At 39.1% G+C, this 19,747-nt stretch overlaps 1 protein-coding gene and 1 long non-coding RNA gene across 2 annotated transcripts; one reads left to right on the forward strand and one right to left on the reverse strand.

Annotated features, from left to right (window-relative positions):
• The first annotated feature begins 224 nt into the window (after positions 1–224).
• On the forward strand, positions 225–17,651 carry LOC131232232 (FAM10 family protein At4g22670-like). The gene is made up of 11 exons (XM_058228437.1): positions 225–456; positions 585–648; positions 5,282–5,455; positions 5,592–5,679; positions 5,742–5,822; positions 5,924–5,988; positions 6,507–6,647; positions 6,735–6,851; positions 7,137–7,322; positions 7,456–7,513; positions 17,252–17,651. Exons 1-11 carry the CDS (start codon positions 347–349, stop codon positions 17,347–17,349), a joined length of 1,182 nt encoding a protein of 393 aa, XP_058084420.1. The 5' UTR covers positions 225–346; the 3' UTR covers positions 17,350–17,651.
• Positions 17,338–17,939, reverse strand: LOC131232233 (uncharacterized). Its single transcript, XR_009164818.1, has 2 exons — positions 17,815–17,939; positions 17,338–17,695 (listed from the first exon to the last, which is right to left on the reverse strand). It is a non-coding gene; the product is annotated as an uncharacterized LOC131232233 (long non-coding RNA).
• Positions 17,940–19,747: the final 1,808 nt, after the last annotated feature.

A 19,747-nucleotide genomic window follows, 5' to 3' on the forward strand; every position in this document is an offset into this window, starting at 1 on the left:
AATTGAAAAAAAGGAGAGTGTAAAGATGCAAGCCGTTCACATTCAAAATACACGCACACCATTCACCATGTGGGAATCTTTCGTATTTGTGATCATTCTCATTGTGTCATCGAGGACCGTGGTATGAACGGTTCAGATGTCCCACGAACTTGCCAGACTGGTACGTGTTCCGCGTTTAAAGGAGTGCGTGTGAACGCTGGGCCAACAACCCTTCCCGTCTTTATCCAGAGAAGCTACTAGAAGCAGCTAGCGGAGGGTCCAAGCAAGTCCCAAAAACCTCCATTGCCATTTTCCGATCGAAATCCAACCTGTCCGTACAACATCCGGAGGGGGAGAGAGAGAGACGATGGATGCTGCGAAGGTGAATCAACTGAAGCTGTTCGTAGAGCAGTGCAAAGCCAATCCGTCCATACTAAAAGATCCATCCATCTCCTTCTTCAGAGACTATCTCGAGAGGTTTTTTTTTTTTTTGTGTGTGTTTTATAAGAATGACAGAATCCTAACCAAACAGAAACGCTCCGTCTCTTTTTCTTTCTTAAGTCCGTTTATTTATTTTTCTCATTTTCTGATAAAACGCATTTCAGCCTCGGTGCCAAGCTTCCTCCTTCCGCTTTCAGTTCTGAAGAGTCGCCTCGATCTCACGATGCTGTAATCTCTCTCTCTCTCCCTCTCTCTCTCTCATTTTTTATTTCGTTGTTTTGAGTCTGAAAATGGAAAGGTTACATCATCGTGATTCTTCTGATCAAAAGAAGTTCACGGATCACCCGCACGTGTCAGGATTGCACACACGTGCCAGATCGAATCCATTCATCGTGTGGTGCCCTTCCTGTATATCCCCTAGCCTGAAAATCAAGCGGGTTCAGGACACCTGATGAGTTCGGACTGCCCCTGATTTGTGGGCCACCATGATTACTCGATTGGGCCTATCTCATGGACGGTTTGGATCTAGCATGCGTGTGGGTGTGCTCGGATCCATACATGTGTTGGCACAGTGAAGCTCCTGAACAAGGAGTGTATTAGGATCTTAATACATTTGCATTGAGCCAAACTGGCAGTCGGCGGGGATGGCAAGTGCGCTCAATTTAGCTGCCATCCGCATTGAGCTCACTCTATAATTTGAGGTAGGTTCATGGATGCAAGCTCCTGAATCGGATTTCTGCACTTTCCAAACAGAGATTTCCAAGGGTGTCTTTGGTTTTCCAATTTCCTGGGTAATGCAAAGTAAATGAGCCATCATTATCATTTCATGGTGTTTGTTTAAACAAGAATTACGGCTCATAAATCGAGAGTAAAATACACTTGTAAAGGAAACACGTAAAGGAAATTGTAATCATTATATTTGTACATTGTAAAACTATCATTTTTACACTTATGTCTGGGTAAAACAAACAATGGTAGCATACTCATCATTGCAGTCAAATGTAAGTGATGTCACCATGCAATTATAGGAGTAAGTAATCATTACCCATTTCCGGCCATTTACCATTGTAATGGGAAAAGCAAACACGCCTTAAAAGTTGAAATGAGTTGGGACTGCTTAAGTAATAGGAAATACGGGGTTGAGCTCTTTCAAAATGGATCCTTAGTTAGCAAAAGCTAACTCAATTGAGTCATTACTTTGTTTTAATGCCTTATTTGCCTCAATAGAGATTGCTTGCTTTGACATGATTGGCGATCTATCAATCTCTACACTGAAGTGCTTCATTGTAATGGCATGGGATCATAATCACAAGGGCGAGCCAAAACACATAGATCATTCAACAACAAGTTCAAACCAATCAGACACATTGCGACCCTTTTGTAATTGGATCCAGTCGAGCCTTTCATAAGGGGTTGTTTGGCAGTGTGGATTTCAGGGTGTTAGGATTTAAGAATCTCCAAGATTTTAAATCTTTGAGGTTTTGAATCATTCAGGTGTGTTTGGCAGCTTGGATTTTGAATCATGTGGATCCAAAAATTGTTTTAGGTAGCTTGGATTTTGAAATAGAATTATTTTATCTTATTTTATTTTTCATGACGACAAGGTGTCCCTGCCCCTTTTTAAGGTGGGATTAATTCTTGTGGATGCACGCAATCACCTGCAAACCACATGCATTGGGTAATCCTGGGGAGGGGAATTGAACTCATGTCTGCAAGGAGCAAACCCACAACGCTAGCCATTTGCCCAAACCCTATGCGGGTTTGAAATAGAATTATATCATGTATATTCACATGAAAATGAATTCGATGATGTTATCTGTCTTAAAATTTCAAACATAACCAATATGATCTTGGAACTGTAGATTACCGACAATTGGGGTTCACACTGTAGGTGGTTTAGATTTTGCTAACCTATGCCGCTTGTAGAATTTTTTAGTGCATGTGTACCAACGACATGTGCATATGGAATATCAAAAGGAGGATTTCAAATCTTTAGTGCCTTTTTTTCCCCCACCAATTACATTAATATAGTAGAAGGAAATTGGTAATGATTACAAATTGCTTTACTTGTCTGTTGAGATCAGCTACATTTGATTGCTATGATGGCATTGCTTACATTGTTTGTTTTATCTAGGTAAACTTGTAAAGATGACAATTTTACAATGTAAAAATGTAATGATTACAAATTCCTTTACCCATCTTCTATTATATATATATTTGACCCTCGATTTATGTGTTATAAACTTATTTAAACAAACACTATGAAATAGTAATAATGACTTATTTACGTTACGTTATCACAGAAATTGGCGAAACAAACGGGCCCTTAGATTTTGCAGGACCAGTTCGGGAGCATTCCAAATTGGCCTTTTTTAAAAAAAGGATTTTAACTCATCTGAAATCCTTACTGCCAAATATCCTTAAAAAGGGGTGAAATGAATTTTGAATCCACTTATCCATTTCCCCCAAAATCCTTGCAAACAAATGACCCCTTATTTTGAATTTCAACAAATTTGTCTTTTTAAATTTTTTTTTTTTTTTAATGTTCTTCTATTTTTGGGAAAGATAGAAAACTAAAAGCAAAACAAAAACAAAAGAGGAAAAAATACAATCAACCAGTCCCTCACCTGGCTATAAACCAACAAACCAACTCACGAAGCTCAATCCCTAAACAAGACTAACATCCCTACCGAGGAAGAGCTCAGGTTCCGGAAACAACGGTTATTCCCTTCAGCCCACACAGCCCATAAGACAGCCAAAAGAGTGACTCGCCATTTTCTTTTTCCTAGTGCTCCTCTTGAATCCGCATGTCATGTACAAAGGAGATGATCCATTGAGTTGGTCATAAGTCATAACCCATGACACTCCAGCTAGATGAACCACACTCCACCATATATCTGAGGAAAAAGAGCCATGGATGAAGAGATGATCTACAATTTCCTCTACCTTAAGACAAAGAAGACACATTTGGGAGAAGTAATCCTCTTTTTCTCAAGTTGTCAACCATTAGAACTCTATTCCGCCCCACCAACCATCCGGATGCCACACCTTCGGGGGAACTCCATACGATCGCATGGAACCCGTGTGGCAGCAAGCAGAGGAACTCACCGGAGCAGACAATAATTTATATAGAGATCTAATTGAGAAAATTCTTGAACCCACTAGTGACCAGCGAAGAGCATCTTCCGAATTTAAGTCTGGAGTGAAGACATGCAAACAGGAGAGAATGGAACCCTCTAGTAGTATTCACATTGCTATGTATTTCGAAATGGAAACCCTCTAGTAGTGTTTTGAATAGCGTCCATAGCACTACAATGCTACATAACGTTACCAAATAGCGTAAATCCCCCGTAGTGAATGCTATAGTGGTCGTATCATATGTGTAGCACATGTAGCATATGCTATGCTTTCTTTATAAATGGTAATTGTATTTTGTATTTAGTTCTTAATACTCTCAACCTGTGGGATTTTATTTTCATTTCGTACTTATGACTTGTGGTTTTAATTAGACATTATTAATTAAAGTGGTTTGCTTAGAAAGTTGTTGATGTGATAATGATTTAATTTGCTTTATACATGTGGATTGGCTTTTGATAAATGATAATTAATAATTCGTTTGAACATGCTTATACTTGAAAATATGAACAATCTTTTAGGCATATATATATATATATATATCTCTCTCTTACTATTTATCATATTGTTTCTATTTTTAAATTTAAAAAATAGAATTATTGTTTAGCTTATGCTATGTGCTACAGAGGGCTGAATGCTACGCGACATGCTACCAGTATTTAAAACACTGTAAATACATGCACATATGTACAAGTAAGAGTTCTGAGTTTTGGATTGATAAGGAAGCATAAGCAGTGCATGCTACTATAGGCGTGGTGCTAAGCTTAACCGTATATTGGATGCTGTAAGCTGTAGTATTCTGAGCTGTTTATATCAACTGCTATTAAAAAGTAAAATTAGAGAATTGATTTTGAAACTTTGATTAGCCCAGTATCTGCAATTTCATAGGAAGACCATAAATATTGTGTATATGTTCATTGTTGGAGGATCTTAACCACTAATATCAATTTCATGAATGACAACCAGCATGCACCATATTTGAGTTGCCTCTATTTTTTACGTTTATTTTTTGTTACGTGGCCTTGTTATGGTGATTCCATTAAGTATAGATTGGCTCGGCCTAAATTTTTTGAATGGATTTATGGCATCAGTTAGCCTGCTTGTACACAATCCATTCTCAAAGTGACTGGTGTATTCCTGTAGTCATAGAGGCTGTCAATGGGCCAGACTTGTTCTTTTTTTGGGTTGGCCTTGGCACAGCCCATGGAGGCATGGTCATAAATTAGTGAGGAAGCAAGCTGCTGTTGCTGGTTTTGCATTTCGAAAATTAGTTCTTAGCCATGATGCCCAGCCATGGGCTCAGACACATACATGGAAAGCAGGATTACGACTACTCAAATCTAGTACATGGTATCCCTCTGATACTTTGATGCCATGGCTAAAGTATTGGTAGATTAGAAAAGGATGAACTAGTGCAGTCAGATAATATTAGTATTGTATCTTACTAAACATCCATGTAGTATCTGGCATTATCGTATCCATATTGACACAACATGACGGAGATTACTTAAGGGACGCTATCTTGCTGCGCTTCTCACATCTAACTGTTTGTTGAAATATCTTTGTGAAATTGCTGCTTATAGGTTACAGCAAGCTTTATGTATACATGCTGAAGTGTTTATCCACTCTTAAAGGGCCTTGCTATTATTATCAAGACAACTATTTGAACATGTTGTCAGTTTTCTTTCTTTCTACTTGGTGGAACTGACTGCATGCTGTATTCCAGAAGCCAATGGTGGATGAAAGTGATGATGAGATGTGTGATCTTGATGATGAGGATTCTCATGCTCACGGAACCACTAATGCCGCAGAGGAACATGACTCTGATGGTGATATTGTTGAATCTGATATTGAGCTTGAGGGCGACATTGTAGAAGCTGACAATGATCCTCCACAGAAGGTGATTTTAATGGATTATTTGCTTTGAATCTCAAATATTTTCGGAGCACTTTTATGGGCTCATTTATTTAACACAGGCTTGAATATCAAGTATTTATTTCTTCATGCTGTTTTTTATTATTTATTCTTCCCTGAAGATGGGAGATCCTTCTTCTGAGGTAACTGAAGAAAGCCGCGATGCTTCTCAAGCAGCCAAAGGGAAAGCCATGGAAGCTATTTCACAAGGTATGTTACCGAATCACATTCTAACGCTGGATATTGTGGATCTCATGATTCTGTATTATCAGGTAACTTAGATGAGGCTATTGAGCATCTTACAGAAGCAATTTTGCTCAACCCAACATCGGCAATTATGTATGCAACTAGAGGTAAAACTTGATCCATGATTTCTGAGCATTTTGATGGTTTATTAGGGATTTTACATTTCCCCACTGCCTACCATTCCACATTCCATTCAATGATAATGCAGCCAGTGTATACATCAAAATGAAGAAGCCCAATGCTGCAATTCGAGATGCAAATGCAGCTTTAGAGGTAAGTTTGTGTCTCCAAATCATATCAATACCATTTAATATGTTAATATCTTATGTTTTATTGTTCTAATAGCAACTGACAAACTTGCATGCAATTGATACTAGCTCAAGATGCATGCATTTTGTGCACATGAATTGCCTTCTATGCAACAATAAAGTAACTTGTTCCCCTCGTGTCTAATTATGATTGACCCTTTTCTGTCTTCAGGCACATGACGTATGCATAGATGTGTACTGACATTGTGCTGGCATACATTTGTTCATTCATATTGAATGTATGCATGATATCATAGCCTGCCAGTTGACATACCAACACAGATATATACGTGCATTTACAGACATTCTGGTCGCAGAAATGCATAGTTTTGGCCTGTAGATAAATTCATTGCAGAGGTGTCGCATCTTTTCCAAAGTCAAAACTGTTTTCATGTTTTGAAGTTATGGAGATTTATCTTTTGCAAAATGCTTTTATTTTTCAAGAGCGTGGAGCTTGCATTTTTAAATTAAAGTTTCTTTCAGATCAACCCTGATTCTGCAAAAGGCTATAAAACCCGTGGCATGGCCCTTGCAATTCTTGGAAAGTGGGAAGAGGCTGCGAAGGATCTGCATCAAGCATCGAAAATTGATTTTGACGAGGAGCTCGGTTCTGTACTTAAGAAGGTACATGTGTCCTCTATTATGTGCAAAGCAGCAAGCAACCCACACATGAATTTATTGCCGCATCTTATTACAATGTGGTTCATGCAGGTTGAACCCAATGCACGCAAGATCGAAGATCATCGTCGGAAGTATGAACGTTTGCGGAAAGAGAGAGAAGAAAAGAAAATTGAGCGCGAGAGGCAACGCCGCCGAGCTGAAGCTCAGGTGATTTATGTTGTATTAGTGATGAAACAAATGTCTGATTTGAGCATTTTGCTCTGCCCATAACTTTATATGTTGTGCCCAGCTTTTGATTGAAATTGCTTGCATGGAAACTTTGGTGGAGCAGCATGAACGCACCAAATGTTCTCTAAATCACCAGGGGTCGGCCCTGCCTGTACTGTTGTTGATTGAAAAGGGGCATCATGCCACACATCTGTCATAATCTGTAACAATGTGATCCTACTTTCACAAACAACTAATGCAGACTGTTTCATGACCTTAATGTAGGCTGCTTATGAAAAGGCCAAAAAGCAAGAGCAGTCATCTTCAAGTAGAGCATCTGGAGGCATGCCTGGTTCATTCCCTGGGGGAATGCCCGGAGGCTTCCCTGGTGGTATGCCTGGTGGAATGCCTGGAGGTTTCCCTGGCGCATCAGGAGGACCAGGAAATATTGATATGAGCAATATTCTAAATGTAAGTCTTTGGTTTTATGGAATTCATGCTAATTTATATGACTGGAAGTGTTGTTGATAGGAATGTTCTGATGTTGTTCCCTAGCTGGTAGCTGTGTTTCTGATTGAATAGTGCCTCTTTTTAATTGAGACAGGACCCTGAATTGATGGCTGCATTCAAAGATCCAGAGGTTATGGCAGCTCTTCAGGATGGTATATTTCTTACTCCTATTTTTCATATTTGTTGAAAATTGTTATTTAGGTTTTGCCTATTGTGTATTTTATGTTAATTTTCAGTTGCTGTAGAGATTCAACAAGAGGAGAAAACATAGTATATTTTTAAGGATAATGAAAATGTATTAGAAGCAAAGCCAATGAGGAACTCAAAGGCAGAATACAACTGTGAGGGCTAAACCAGAGAAGTAAAAGCATACTTATTGAGGGACTTTTACAGGAAACCCAGCCTAATACATCAAACTTAGCCCTTTTAAAGACCACCACCACTGACCAACTCCTATTTTGGTAGCACCGATTATTCTTCTCCCTCCACAAATCCCAACTCCTGCTAGAAGAACTAACCTCTAAATCACCTTCCGCCCTTTCTTTGACTCCACTCCCATGCCATGCTAGAAGGTCTTCAATGGACCCTTGGCATCATCCACAATATTTCAATAGCATCAAGGAAATTCGCACACACCCCTCTAGCAAAAGACCAGTGGATAAAATAGACTCTGCATCTTTCATACACATTACACGAGTATTGGGGATTACCATAGTGAGCGCCTATTTCCTGAAACACATGTAATGGAATTCAGAAAACAAAATTGTGTATTAAGGGAGGTAGGGATCTCCATATTTCAGGGGACAAGGTTTATATTCCCTGTCAAATGGGGCTGAATATTTGCACAGAAACTTGCCAGAAGGATCAGCAACAGAATTTGCTAATTCTGAATACCTGAAACACATGTCAATTTAACATTTTTAGCAAGTCCATGATTTCCTGAGCTGCAGTCCAGTTCAAACCTTATGGATAATAGAGCCTGTCACATTCTAAGGGTCACTACCTATCAGATTCTTTGGAAGAAAGGGCTACCATGTCTAGCCACCATCAGAAGAATAAGTCTCAAATGGCTATTCTGATAGGCAAGGCATAACATGTGTTTCAGGTATTCAGAATAAGCAAATTCTGTTGTTGATCCTTTTGGCAAGTTTCTGTGCAAATATTCAGCCCCATTTGACAGGGAATATAATCCTTGTCCCCTGAAATATGGAGATCCCTACCTCCCTTAATACACAATTTTGTTTTCTGAATTCCATTACCATGTTCTCCCCTGAAATAGGTAAGGCATAAACATCTAATGGCCCCCACCCTCCTACCTCTAATACCTGCACCTTGTACCTCAAATGGCCTACCTTCTCTACTTCAACTCCATCTTTAACACATCAAACTTAGGCACAAACTATTTTTTGTGGTGGTCTTAGGTTTTGCCTAGTTGCTTGAGTGCACCAGCAGGTAGCAGTGTTAGACACTTCAATGAAGACATATCGAATATGGTGCAAACCATCACTATCATCCCCAATGATGAGGAATGTGATGATGGGCCCACTTTAGATTCCCCTAACCCTATAGAATTGACAAGATTAATGTATTTCAAAATTTCCAATGTAGTTAATCCTATCTTAAGGGTAGGAGTTGTAAACCATTGTAAATTCTCTTTAGAAAGTATATACGGTAGCTCTTCATGTGTGATGTGTATGAGAGGATTTCTTGTTTTCCTTCCATTTTTTTAAAATTTTTAATTATTTTTATTTTTATTTTTTTGATATCAAGGCACGTGTAGGTTGTGTTTCAGATCCCTTTCTGCTATCCCCTTTTATAAAGAAAATCTCTAGAGAGTTTTTCTATCTGTTTAACTAGGCAACCTTCAATTTGCATAAGCACCACTCTCCAACTTCCAAAAAAAAAAGAAAAAATAGTTGTCCTCTAGCAGGAGGACCTCACACGCCTCCAAAAATTCTCTCCCTCTTCTTTAGCTCCAACTCAAACACTTCACTCCCTGCACCTTTCTCTCCATTTGGTCCTCTCTTATGCATATTCTTTACCTGAAGCGGCATTCACCCTCATTAATTCGCTACAGACCATCAAAGTTACAATTGTCATTACCATCTCTTTATTCCGCTCGATCCAGCATCTCTACCAGAGTCTGTTCGAATCCACACTCACTACCCACTGTCTGCTTTGCCACAACCATAAGCATTCCCGCCGACTTTCACAGCAGCCCGCATATCATCTAAGGGCACAACTTGGGCAAGTTGGGTTGGGTTGAGGGTCAACCCAAGCCCAACCCGACCTAAAGAGGACCCCTAATTTCTTTATACTTGATCCAACACAAGCCAAACAACCTAACTCAACCCAACCCAAAACATGTGATTATTCCCAACTCGATCTAACTCGACTCGAATTTGCTCAACTCAAACCTAACCCAAATTCAAATTGGGTCGGCGTTTTCCAAGCCGAAGCCAAGCAAAGGGCCTTAACAACTCAACACAACCCAATTTGAACTTGGGTTGACCCAAACCCAAGTTACAACCTTCGTGTCATCTCTATTGTCCCTTTGCCAGTCACATCCATCGCATGCCACTCGCTTGTTGACCTCCGCTACTCTACACAAGTGCACATTGCCCACACCCTCCACCGTCCAATGTTGCGTGCTGTTTGCTGATCACCTGCTGCACACCACTCGTTGCCCGACTGTGAACGTCCATGATCATTCTCATGGTGCTCGCACAATTGTCCCTCGACACTGCCTGCCATCATTTGTCATCCTTTGTTTGTCGGATTGTTGTGGTCAATTTTTCTCCATCAACTGCTGCTATTTGCTCCATTCCTGGTGCTCCTCTCACACAGAGAGGTGTTGTCTTCTACATTACTCCTCTCTCCTAACAACGGCCTCTTTTGACATCTATCCATCTCAACATCACCAATAGTATTACTCCCGCCTTTGTCACTTTGGACATGTCTAATATAATCTCAGTTTAATTGGGACAACACAACTGTCTATTGTGGCTGATCACAATTTCTTCTTGCCTTGCAGAGGCATCATTTGCTCAATTTTGTGGATGGTGCTGATTCTTGACTTGAGCAATTCCTCATACAGTAGATCATAAAGTTACTGATTCTGTTAATCCCTGCCTAACTGAATGATATACAAAAGAATGGGATCAACATTATAAACAGGTTTTACCACAATGGCTAAACTTCTCAAATACTTTTATTTTCTGCAAGTAGTCTGATACAAAGGAACTACCATTCTGTCATAGTTTGCAATAGTGATTTTAGATAAATATATGGGCGTGGTTGAGAAGCAAAATGATGTTGAGGGCAGTTCAAGGCTCTAAGCAGCATGTGAAGAGGGCAAGCCAAAAACAAGGGTAAGTACATAATTAGAAAGGGTGGCATTTATCCAACTTGGAAGATTTTGATCTTTTGTATACCATTCAGTGAAGCGAGGCTTAACGAAATCATTGATTTTACTATATGGGACACGGAGGAATTGCTAGGGACAATCATTACTAGCATCCATAAAGCTAGTTGGGCATATGTTGACTTTGTTAGATGAGAAATTGCGACCGCCACACCTAGGGGTGTACACGAACCGAGTTAGCTCTGTTAGCTGGCTTGACTCGACTCGAAAAAGCTTTATTCAACTCAGTTCGAAGCTGAGTTCGAGCCGAGTCGAGCTGATTTTTTGAGCTCGAAAAAATTTCGAACCGAGTTCGAGCTTGCCCGAGCTCGACTCGACTCAGATTGAACCCCAACTCAAATTGAACTTGGATCGAACTAGTTCGGTGACTCGGTTACTTTGATATTGATGTTGATCACCAAGTGTTTGATGAAATGACTCAACAAAGTGTCAGCTAGTGGCAAGGAAGGTATGTATTTGAAACAATTACCATTTTTCCTTGGTTTTGATGTTGCCTATAAGGTGTTTGATGAAATACTTTTAAACAGCTACTGCTGTTTTACATACAATGAGAAATTGAAAGTGCACTGCATGTGTTTGTGAAAATGCTGTAGAGGCTCGAACTCGGCTCGAACTGGCCCGACCGGCTCGAGGACCGAGCCAAGCTGGCCAGTCAGGCTGGAGGACTGAGCCGAGCCGAGTTCAACCTGGGGTCAGCTAGTGTCTGAGCCGAGTCGAGCTAAGGCCAGCTCAACTCGGTTTGACTTGGTGTACACCCCTAGCCACACCTGATAATTGTGGTCCCAATTTCACTGAAGATTAGATTAGAGACGTGGAAATGAGAATGGTGGGTGTAATTCCAGTGGTGGTGTTGAGATGTGCAGACTGCAGGTGATCAATGACCAGTGTGCTTGCACTTGCAGGCAGTGGTGGGTGCAGCACCGAGGAACGGTCTAACGATCTTGCAAGGTGCGAGCGATCATTTGTGAATGGCAAGTGACTGGCTGGTGGAGTGCAGGTAGTGGTGGTGGATATGAGTAGCAGAGTAGTGGAGATGAAATGTGGACTCTGAAAGGTGGTTGGGGTGTGTGTGTGTCAGCAACAGAGCAGGTAAAATGGTAGTTTGTGTACTTGACCGGTGGAAACACGGGTAGAGATGTGAGATCGAACAAAAGATGGAGATGATGATGATGATCCTAAAACTCCGAAGGTCAACGAGAAGTAGATCAATGAGGGTATGTGCTAGTTTAGGTGAAAAATATGCTAGGAAGAGAAATGTGTGGAGCTAGAGAAAAGTGTGGGGAGTGGTGTTTGAATATGGGGATTGGGGAGAGAATTTTGAGAGGTGTGTGGGGTCCACAGACTAGAGGACTACTTTTTTGGAGAGTGGGGTTCACATAGATCCAAGGTAGCATGGTTAATTGGAGAGAAAATGCTCCTTTTAAGGGTTTATTTATTTATAAAAGAGGATAGCCGAAAGGGATTGGAGCAAGGTATCCCGTATCGGTATCGGTTGGCGTAACGGTGACCTCCAAAACCGATACGGATACGGGGGCGTAACGGCCCGTAACGGTGCAAAATTTTTTTTTTGTCAAAAAAATATGAAAAAATATGGATTAAATCCGGAATATTCTAAGCATTCCAAATATGCATTCATTTATAAATTGGAACATGTTTATGGTGGTGTAACGGTCCACTCTTTGGTGAGAAGTTGTATCGGACTATCTGATGAATTTATGAACCAGATAACCTGAATTTGACTACAAAATTCATATATTTAATTTTCTAACTATCTACTATCAATGATAGATATATTAGAATGACTGTAATATGAAAATATCTTACATTTAGGTGTTTGCAATTATTTTTGAGGGCCAAAATTCATGCGTAAATAGAAAAAATATATAAAAAAAATATAAAATGGCACCCCAAATATGTAAAATGCACATTAACATGTTCTACTATGATTAACACATCATATGACATCATTAAAACAGCAAAAGAATCATTAAAAAATGATTTTTCGAATTTTCAAAAAAGGGCGAAATAAATGCGTAAATAGAAAAAAATATTAAAAAAATATAAAATGGCACCCCAAATATGTAAATTGCACATTAACATGTTCTACTATGATTAACACATCATATGACATCATTAAAACAGCAAAAGAATCATTAAAAATGATTTTTTGAATTTTCAAAAAACGGGCCAAAATAAATGCGTAAATAGAAAAAAATATTAAAAAATATAAAATGGCACCCCAAATCTGTAAAATGCACATTAACATGTTCTACTATGATTAACACATCATATGATGTCATTAAAACAGCAAAAGAATCATTAAAAAATGATTTTTCGAATTTTCAAAAAAAGGGCCAAAATAAATGCGTACATAGAAAAAAATATAAAAATATATAAAATGGCACCCCAAATCTGTAAAATGCACATTAACATGTTCTACTATGATTAACACATCATATGATGTCATTAAAACAGCAAAAGAATCATTAAAAAATGATTTTTCGAATTTTCAAAAAAAGGGCCAAAATAAATGCGTAAATAGAAAAAAATATTAAAAAAATATAAAATGGCACCCCAAATCTGTAAAATGCACATTAACATGTTCTACTATGATTAACACATCATATGAAGTCATTAAAACAGCAAAAGAAACATTAAAAAATGATTTTTCGAATTTTAAAAAAATGGGCCAAAATAAATGCGTAAATAGAAAAAAATATTAAAAAATATAAAATGGCACCCCAAATCTGTAAAATGCACATTAACATGTTCTACTATGATTAACACATCAAATGGCATGATTAAAACAGCAAAACAACCATTAAAATTTGATTTTTCGAATTTTAAAAAAAGGGGCCAAAATTCATGCGTAAATAGAAAAAAATATTAAAAAAATATAAAATGGCACCCCAAATCTGTAAAATGTACATTAACATGTTCTACTATGATTAACACATCATATGACATGATTAAAACAGCAAAACATATTAAAAAAAGTATAAATACCTATTTTTGACGAATTTCTGAAAAATGGCCCACCGAGCTTTGATTCAAAAAAATTTGTGATATAATGTGTTTTTATCTCAAATACCTAGCTAAGGTTGGTCAAAATTAGTAGTAGAAGGAGTGAAAAACAGTTTGGAAGCAAAAGGTTTCAAAAAAACAGCAAAAAACGAGCTAAAAATGAAAAAAAAAAAAGTTACCGTTTCGGGCCCGTTACGGGTTACGGGCCCGTAACGGCCCGTTACGGCTGTTACACCCCGTAACGGGCCCGTATCGGCCGATACGGGTACAAAAAATCGTATCGGCCGATACGGCCCCGAAACGGGTAACGGTTCGCACCGTTACCGTTATGTATCGGCCGATACGGCCGATACGTAACCGATTCGGCACACCCTGGATTGGAGATGCAAGTCTAAGTGTGCTTTGATGCCAAGAAAATTTTGAAAGAAAGGGAGAATTTCTATCTCATACAACCCAAACATTAGAGCTATCATATCTACTATTTAAAGAGAATTTACAATGGTTTACCATGAGTAAGGATTAGCCACAACATAAATTTTGAAATGCTTTATCTTGTAGATTCTGTAAGATTAGGTGAATCTGAAGTGGGCCCATCATTGTCTTCCTTATCACCCTGTAACAGAAAGGAATATAAAATGGGTCTCATTGACCCTCGAAGACCCAAAATGTATATTATGAGACTGACATGCTTATAGTTTTGAAAGATGTGCAAGTATTTATTTTGAGGTTTTGGTGGTTTGGACGGTCCTAAAGAATACAAAGTGGTTTGAAAAGGTGAAACCTAACTTTGAAGATTAGATTTTGATTAGATTTAGGGGATGCACTCTAGGTGTAGTTACATTCTACAATATAGAACAAACTTATATCAAGCTGCAAGAGCCATGGTGGAGTGAGTTCTCTACTTTGAATGCTATAGCCTAGACTATAAACCATAATACCTTGTACAAGTTTGGTCATATGGGTTTTTGCAGTAGACAAGCTTGATGATAGACATCTGACCATACTGATTGCCAAGTTGATGTAATTTTATTTCTTGTGTGGATTTCAAGGAACGTTCTTTATAGCGGTGAGCATGCTTTTACTTTTTGAAAATAAGTCTGCTTCGGTTATAGAGGTGGTCAGAAGGGTAAAGCTGGATGTTGTGGGGTGGGCATCTTGCTTAAAGGCCCTTAACAATTGTAATATTTCCTTCATGTTTGTGTTGTAGCTTTTTGTGCTTTGTTGGTGCTTTTTTTATTATTATAAATTTTTGTTACCTTTCTAAAAATAAAAAAAATGCATTGATTAGAAACACCTCAATCATCAATCAAAATGTTCCATAACTTGAAGAGTACAAATGTTTATGTTGGTTAAGCAGACGCTACACGCTCTATGGTCATTGTTGGTAGCCCTCAAGGTGGGTGAGGATTTGGCCATGTGATGTGGTGTTGGGGAATGTAGGTTTAGGTGATGTAGGTGCCACATGCTTGAGTTTGGCTAATGATACTTGCTGAGGTTGCGAGAATGTTGCCACATGGCTATGGATTGACGTAGCGGTTTTTTGACTTGAAAAGGATGTTGATTCAGATTGACCGCAGGTGTAGTTTCTTTTAAATTTGGAAATGATGGGGAAATGATGGTGCCATGTGAGGGACTCTTTAGAGTGGCAAGCACATCTCATGGGAGCAGGCAAGGTGACTGCTTGTTGATCTCGAGAAGCTGGCCTGTTTTAAAGGAAGCCCCTGCCAATTTAGAAAGATCAAATGAATTCAAATTAACTTTCAAAAAGAAGTAGACAGGTATAATTTGAATCATAAATTGTAGGATTCAAATTACAGGATCATAGGATTCATCTAAAAAGGGATTCAAATCGTTTTTCCTAAGATTCGACTTAAATCTTAGGATTTTGATAACGATGGATACCACTTGCACTTTGAACCCGCATAAATCGGTACTTGAGCCGTAAATTGTAGGATTTAAATTACAGAATTGTAGGATTCATCTAAAAAGGGATTCACACATTGTTGTCAAATAGCATCGGCGATTATGTGCAACCCAAGGGGCCTGTGTGCACATGCGATCGCATAATCGCATATGCCATCACACCACCTTCCAAAAATAATTCATTTTTTCTTCGCATAAGTGATTTTGCATAATCGCATAAATTATCGCGTATGACATGGCATAGTTGCATTTGCCATCGCATAATCGCATATGCCATGGCATAGTGCCTACTGGTCATAAAACTGCATATGCCATTATGGCATATGCGATCTATGCTCCCAAATCGCATATGCAATTGCATATGACAACACTGGATTCACAATGTTTTTCCGAAGATTCAACTTAAATCTTAAATCATAGGATTTTGATAACTATGGGTACCACTTGCACTTTGAATTGCCCTTTGGACTTCCACTCCCCTTTTATACTGGAAAACGTTTTGAAACCGACACTAACAATCTTTCTTTCCAACTCAAATATCTTGCCTCTTCACTTCATGCCTTGTGCAATCATAGGATGTTGAGTGTCCACATCATGTATATGGTTGGTCTGATTGTGCGTTATGCTTATGATGTTTCCATCGAGGGGGTCGATCACCCATTTGGCTGTAAACCATATTTTGGATGGTTAGATAAGTTTTTTTCATATATTAGTACGGATCAGACATCAAGGATGCCGATCATTCATTAGGGTGCATATATTCACATGGAGGAAAGAGGAATGTGGAAGGAAGAGAAACAAAAGGTGGGGTGGGGCCAGCCTTTAAAAAAAAAAAAGGTGGGGTGTGGCCAGGCCGATGGTCCTCCTTTAGATACATTGTTTTTATTTTATATCTGGTGAACCTACCTATTCAACGAAGGTTGCATGTGTTACATTTACTGCAAGCTCCCTTTGAGCGGTCAGATACGTAGCTTTATAAACAGCAGGAAAGATTGACAAGACAATATACATGCTTGATTATGGTGCTTATTTATTTATTTTCTTAGGACCAATGATTTGGGTATGTATGTTAGCAAATATGTCTGATCATTTAACTCATTTGTTGTTGGGAGATCTGAATACCATATCATGGGTATAAGGAGTACCCTGCTATTCATCAAAAGTAATAATAAAATTAAAATAAAAGTAAAAAAGTAGAAGAAAGAATACCCTGATGATTAGCTTATATAATCTATGAGATTGGGATTCGTTTGGTAGGCTAGGCCTCCATGAATATTCTAGCCAATTCTCTTGCTGAAGGAGTGAACAATGTTTGCCCCTATCACATTGCCATATCGTCGTGATTGAAAGTCTCTGATGCTTACAATTCCCATATTTTATTGATTTTTTGAATTATTCAGTAAGTGTTATATAGAGCTTGTGTACTTGCTTTGAAAGTTCTACAATGCATAGATTTAAAAGAGAATCTTCAATGCGCTCATAGAACTTATTATTCTCTTCTTGCTTCATGGCGCTGCAGTGATGAAGAACCCTGCCAATTTTGCAAAGCACCAATCAAATCCTAAGGTGGCCCCTATCATTACTAAGATGATGAGCAAATTTGGAGGACCCAGGTAGCAGCATCAAAGATCAAGAGATTATGCTGGTGCCAGTTTATTTATGTTTGAGGTAGGTAGTTTGACATGCGCATTCACATGATTGGAAGTTGGTTTTCATGGCTGCTACCCTTCTTTGTATAATTTGCATGCATGGACGGAACCAAGTATATGGCCACTTTTTCAAGGGTCTGGATTTTATTTAGATGAAGCCTTCTTGAGTTCTAGGCCTACAGGTTGCTGTCGTTTGGAATGATGTGTTATGTAAGCCCAGGGTAAAACTCAAAATGTTGTCTGATGCTATGTCAAGAATAATTATTACCACATTGTTGCCCTCATAGTGCGGGACCTGCGGGTGGTGACATTTACTGGCCTTGAGCTTCTGTATGCATGGATTGCAACCTAATTATGGTGGGGGTCACCATCAAATAGTGCCCAATCATTGTTCCTACTCTGAAAACATTGCCTGTGCTTAAACATACGCAACCCCCTCCTCTTTTCTTTACTGTACATGTGGCATATTCCCGCGATGAAAATCCTTAATAGACGACCATGAACGGTTCAAAGCCAAAGTATTACAACCATTGGAAAACATGGTATGCAAAAAACAATGGAAAAACATGTGATGATTCTGCATGGCCTTGTATTACATGATCAGGAGGTGGTGGTTTTCTCAGGGGCAGACGGCAATGGTTCGAGTCCGCATATCTCTGGCTTGTTACTTTGGCCAATAGAAGGATATAGGATGAGACTTAAATTTTCTGATTTTGCAGTTAGAACCATGGTTTACACATAATGAAAACTGCCTGGTAAGGGCAGCGGAGGTTTGATAAGAAAAAGTTTGGAAGTGTCCCGCGTAGTTAACAAACATCAAGTTTGGAGTCGGGGCAGCATGGATACATCATTCAGGGGCATTGATACGATCCTTCCATCTAGCAGCACCCCTTAGGATGGCATAGCCTAATGTTAGTGATGAGGTTTATAGACAAGAATGAGACTTATGGTGGATACCTAGTCAAAACAAAGAGAAGGGAGGACTTAGTAATCAACGAAATGCTCTGGGGAGTTGAAAAGTAAATCATGAGTTCGGTGATTCCCAATTGGGTCTATCATTTGAACTGCTGCTGATTCCATTACCTGATCCTTGCGATTTTCTAGATAAGACCCCTTTGTGACCTGTTAGGGAGCGGTTGGGAGGATAAAGATTTCATCATCCTAATTTGGACTTGGATCTCATGATCATGCAAGCGGGACATGGTTCAGTGCATTCGGGGAGGTGGTCACCTGAGGTGGAATGCATTTTGGTACTTCATAAACGCTTGACTCACTATTCATGACTGTGAAGACAGTCATCATAACCTTGTTGGCTGCTGGATATAAATTAATGTTTACCAGATCTGTGAGACTCTGCACTTGTGGAGTTGTGTAAACGAGTTTCAGGATTTGTTTTCACACGCAAATATACTTCCATGCAGGGAATGAATTGCATGCTTTCCTAGATTGATGTAATGATAGAAGATGCGTTCGGGGTTATTTATGTGCATGTTATCAGAATTTTCGTTGATAGATTTAATGGCTATTTTCTGGTTTGATCCGCACCGAATAATAATATTTCCATCAATGTCCAGCTAACCTTGGACAGTGATGGAAATATTACTCAAAAGTCAAAACGATGGATCACTCAGGTTGATTGATTGATTTATTTTTATTTAATTTTTTCTATTCTATAGTTTATGCTATGGGAGTCTCCATGATCATGTGATCCATGATAGGATGGTTACTGGACGAGGGTTCCCTTAAAGAGGTTGGTAATCGTTGGAGTTTTGGAGACTGGCTTTTCTACTGAACGGCGCAGAGAATTTGAAGAGCAGTCGAGCATCGTTGTTTTCTGCTCCTGATTGTTGGGTATGAGGACAGAAGGTCATGGATTTAGCACACAGTGAGGGAACTGCCGGGGATGGTCTTTCCCCTTATTTTGTTGTTCTCTCTTTTTCAGTTTCTTGTCCGTCATAAAAAGAAAAAGAAAAAAAAATGATTGTGCCGGACTGTGATCTGGACGCTTCTTGCCTCCAACCCAAGGTACAAGAATCCCTTGCAACCCTAAGCGTCTGGGACCTACCATGATGTGTATTATATCTACTTCATCCATCCAACAGAAGGTCATGGATTTAGCATACAGTAATGGGAGTGAACTGTCCATGTTTTCAATTGGGGTTCGTCTTTTTTGGTCTTTCTTCTTCCCTTAAATGTATTCCCTTCAATATAAGGAAAAAAACAAAGACAAAAAACATAAAAAGATTGTGCTAGGATGTGACCTGGGGGTGACGTTGCCAGAAACCTAAGGTCATAAGAATCCCTGGCAACCCTAAGTGCCTGTTTGGGAGCGTGGATTTGGAACCCTCTGAATACCAAACCCTAGG

Source organism: Magnolia sinica, chromosome 18 (genome assembly GCF_029962835.1).
Source record: "Magnolia sinica isolate HGM2019 chromosome 18, MsV1, whole genome shotgun sequence".
NCBI classification, from domain to species: domain Eukaryota; kingdom Viridiplantae; phylum Streptophyta; class Magnoliopsida; order Magnoliales; family Magnoliaceae; genus Magnolia; species Magnolia sinica.

Excerpts from the sequence above, each read along its gene's own strand:
- LOC131232232 (XM_058228437.1), top strand. The coding sequence starts at position 347 with ATGGATGCTGCGAAGGTGAATCAACTGAAGCTGTTCGTAGAGCAGTGC. Across the intron at positions 6,648-6,734 it reads TCGGTTCTGTACTTAAGAAG|GTTGAACCCAATGCACGCAA; the intron begins GTACATGTGTCC and ends TGGTTCATGCAG. Across the intron at positions 7,323-7,455 it reads ATATGAGCAATATTCTAAAT|GACCCTGAATTGATGGCTGC; the intron begins GTAAGTCTTTGG and ends TAATTGAGACAG.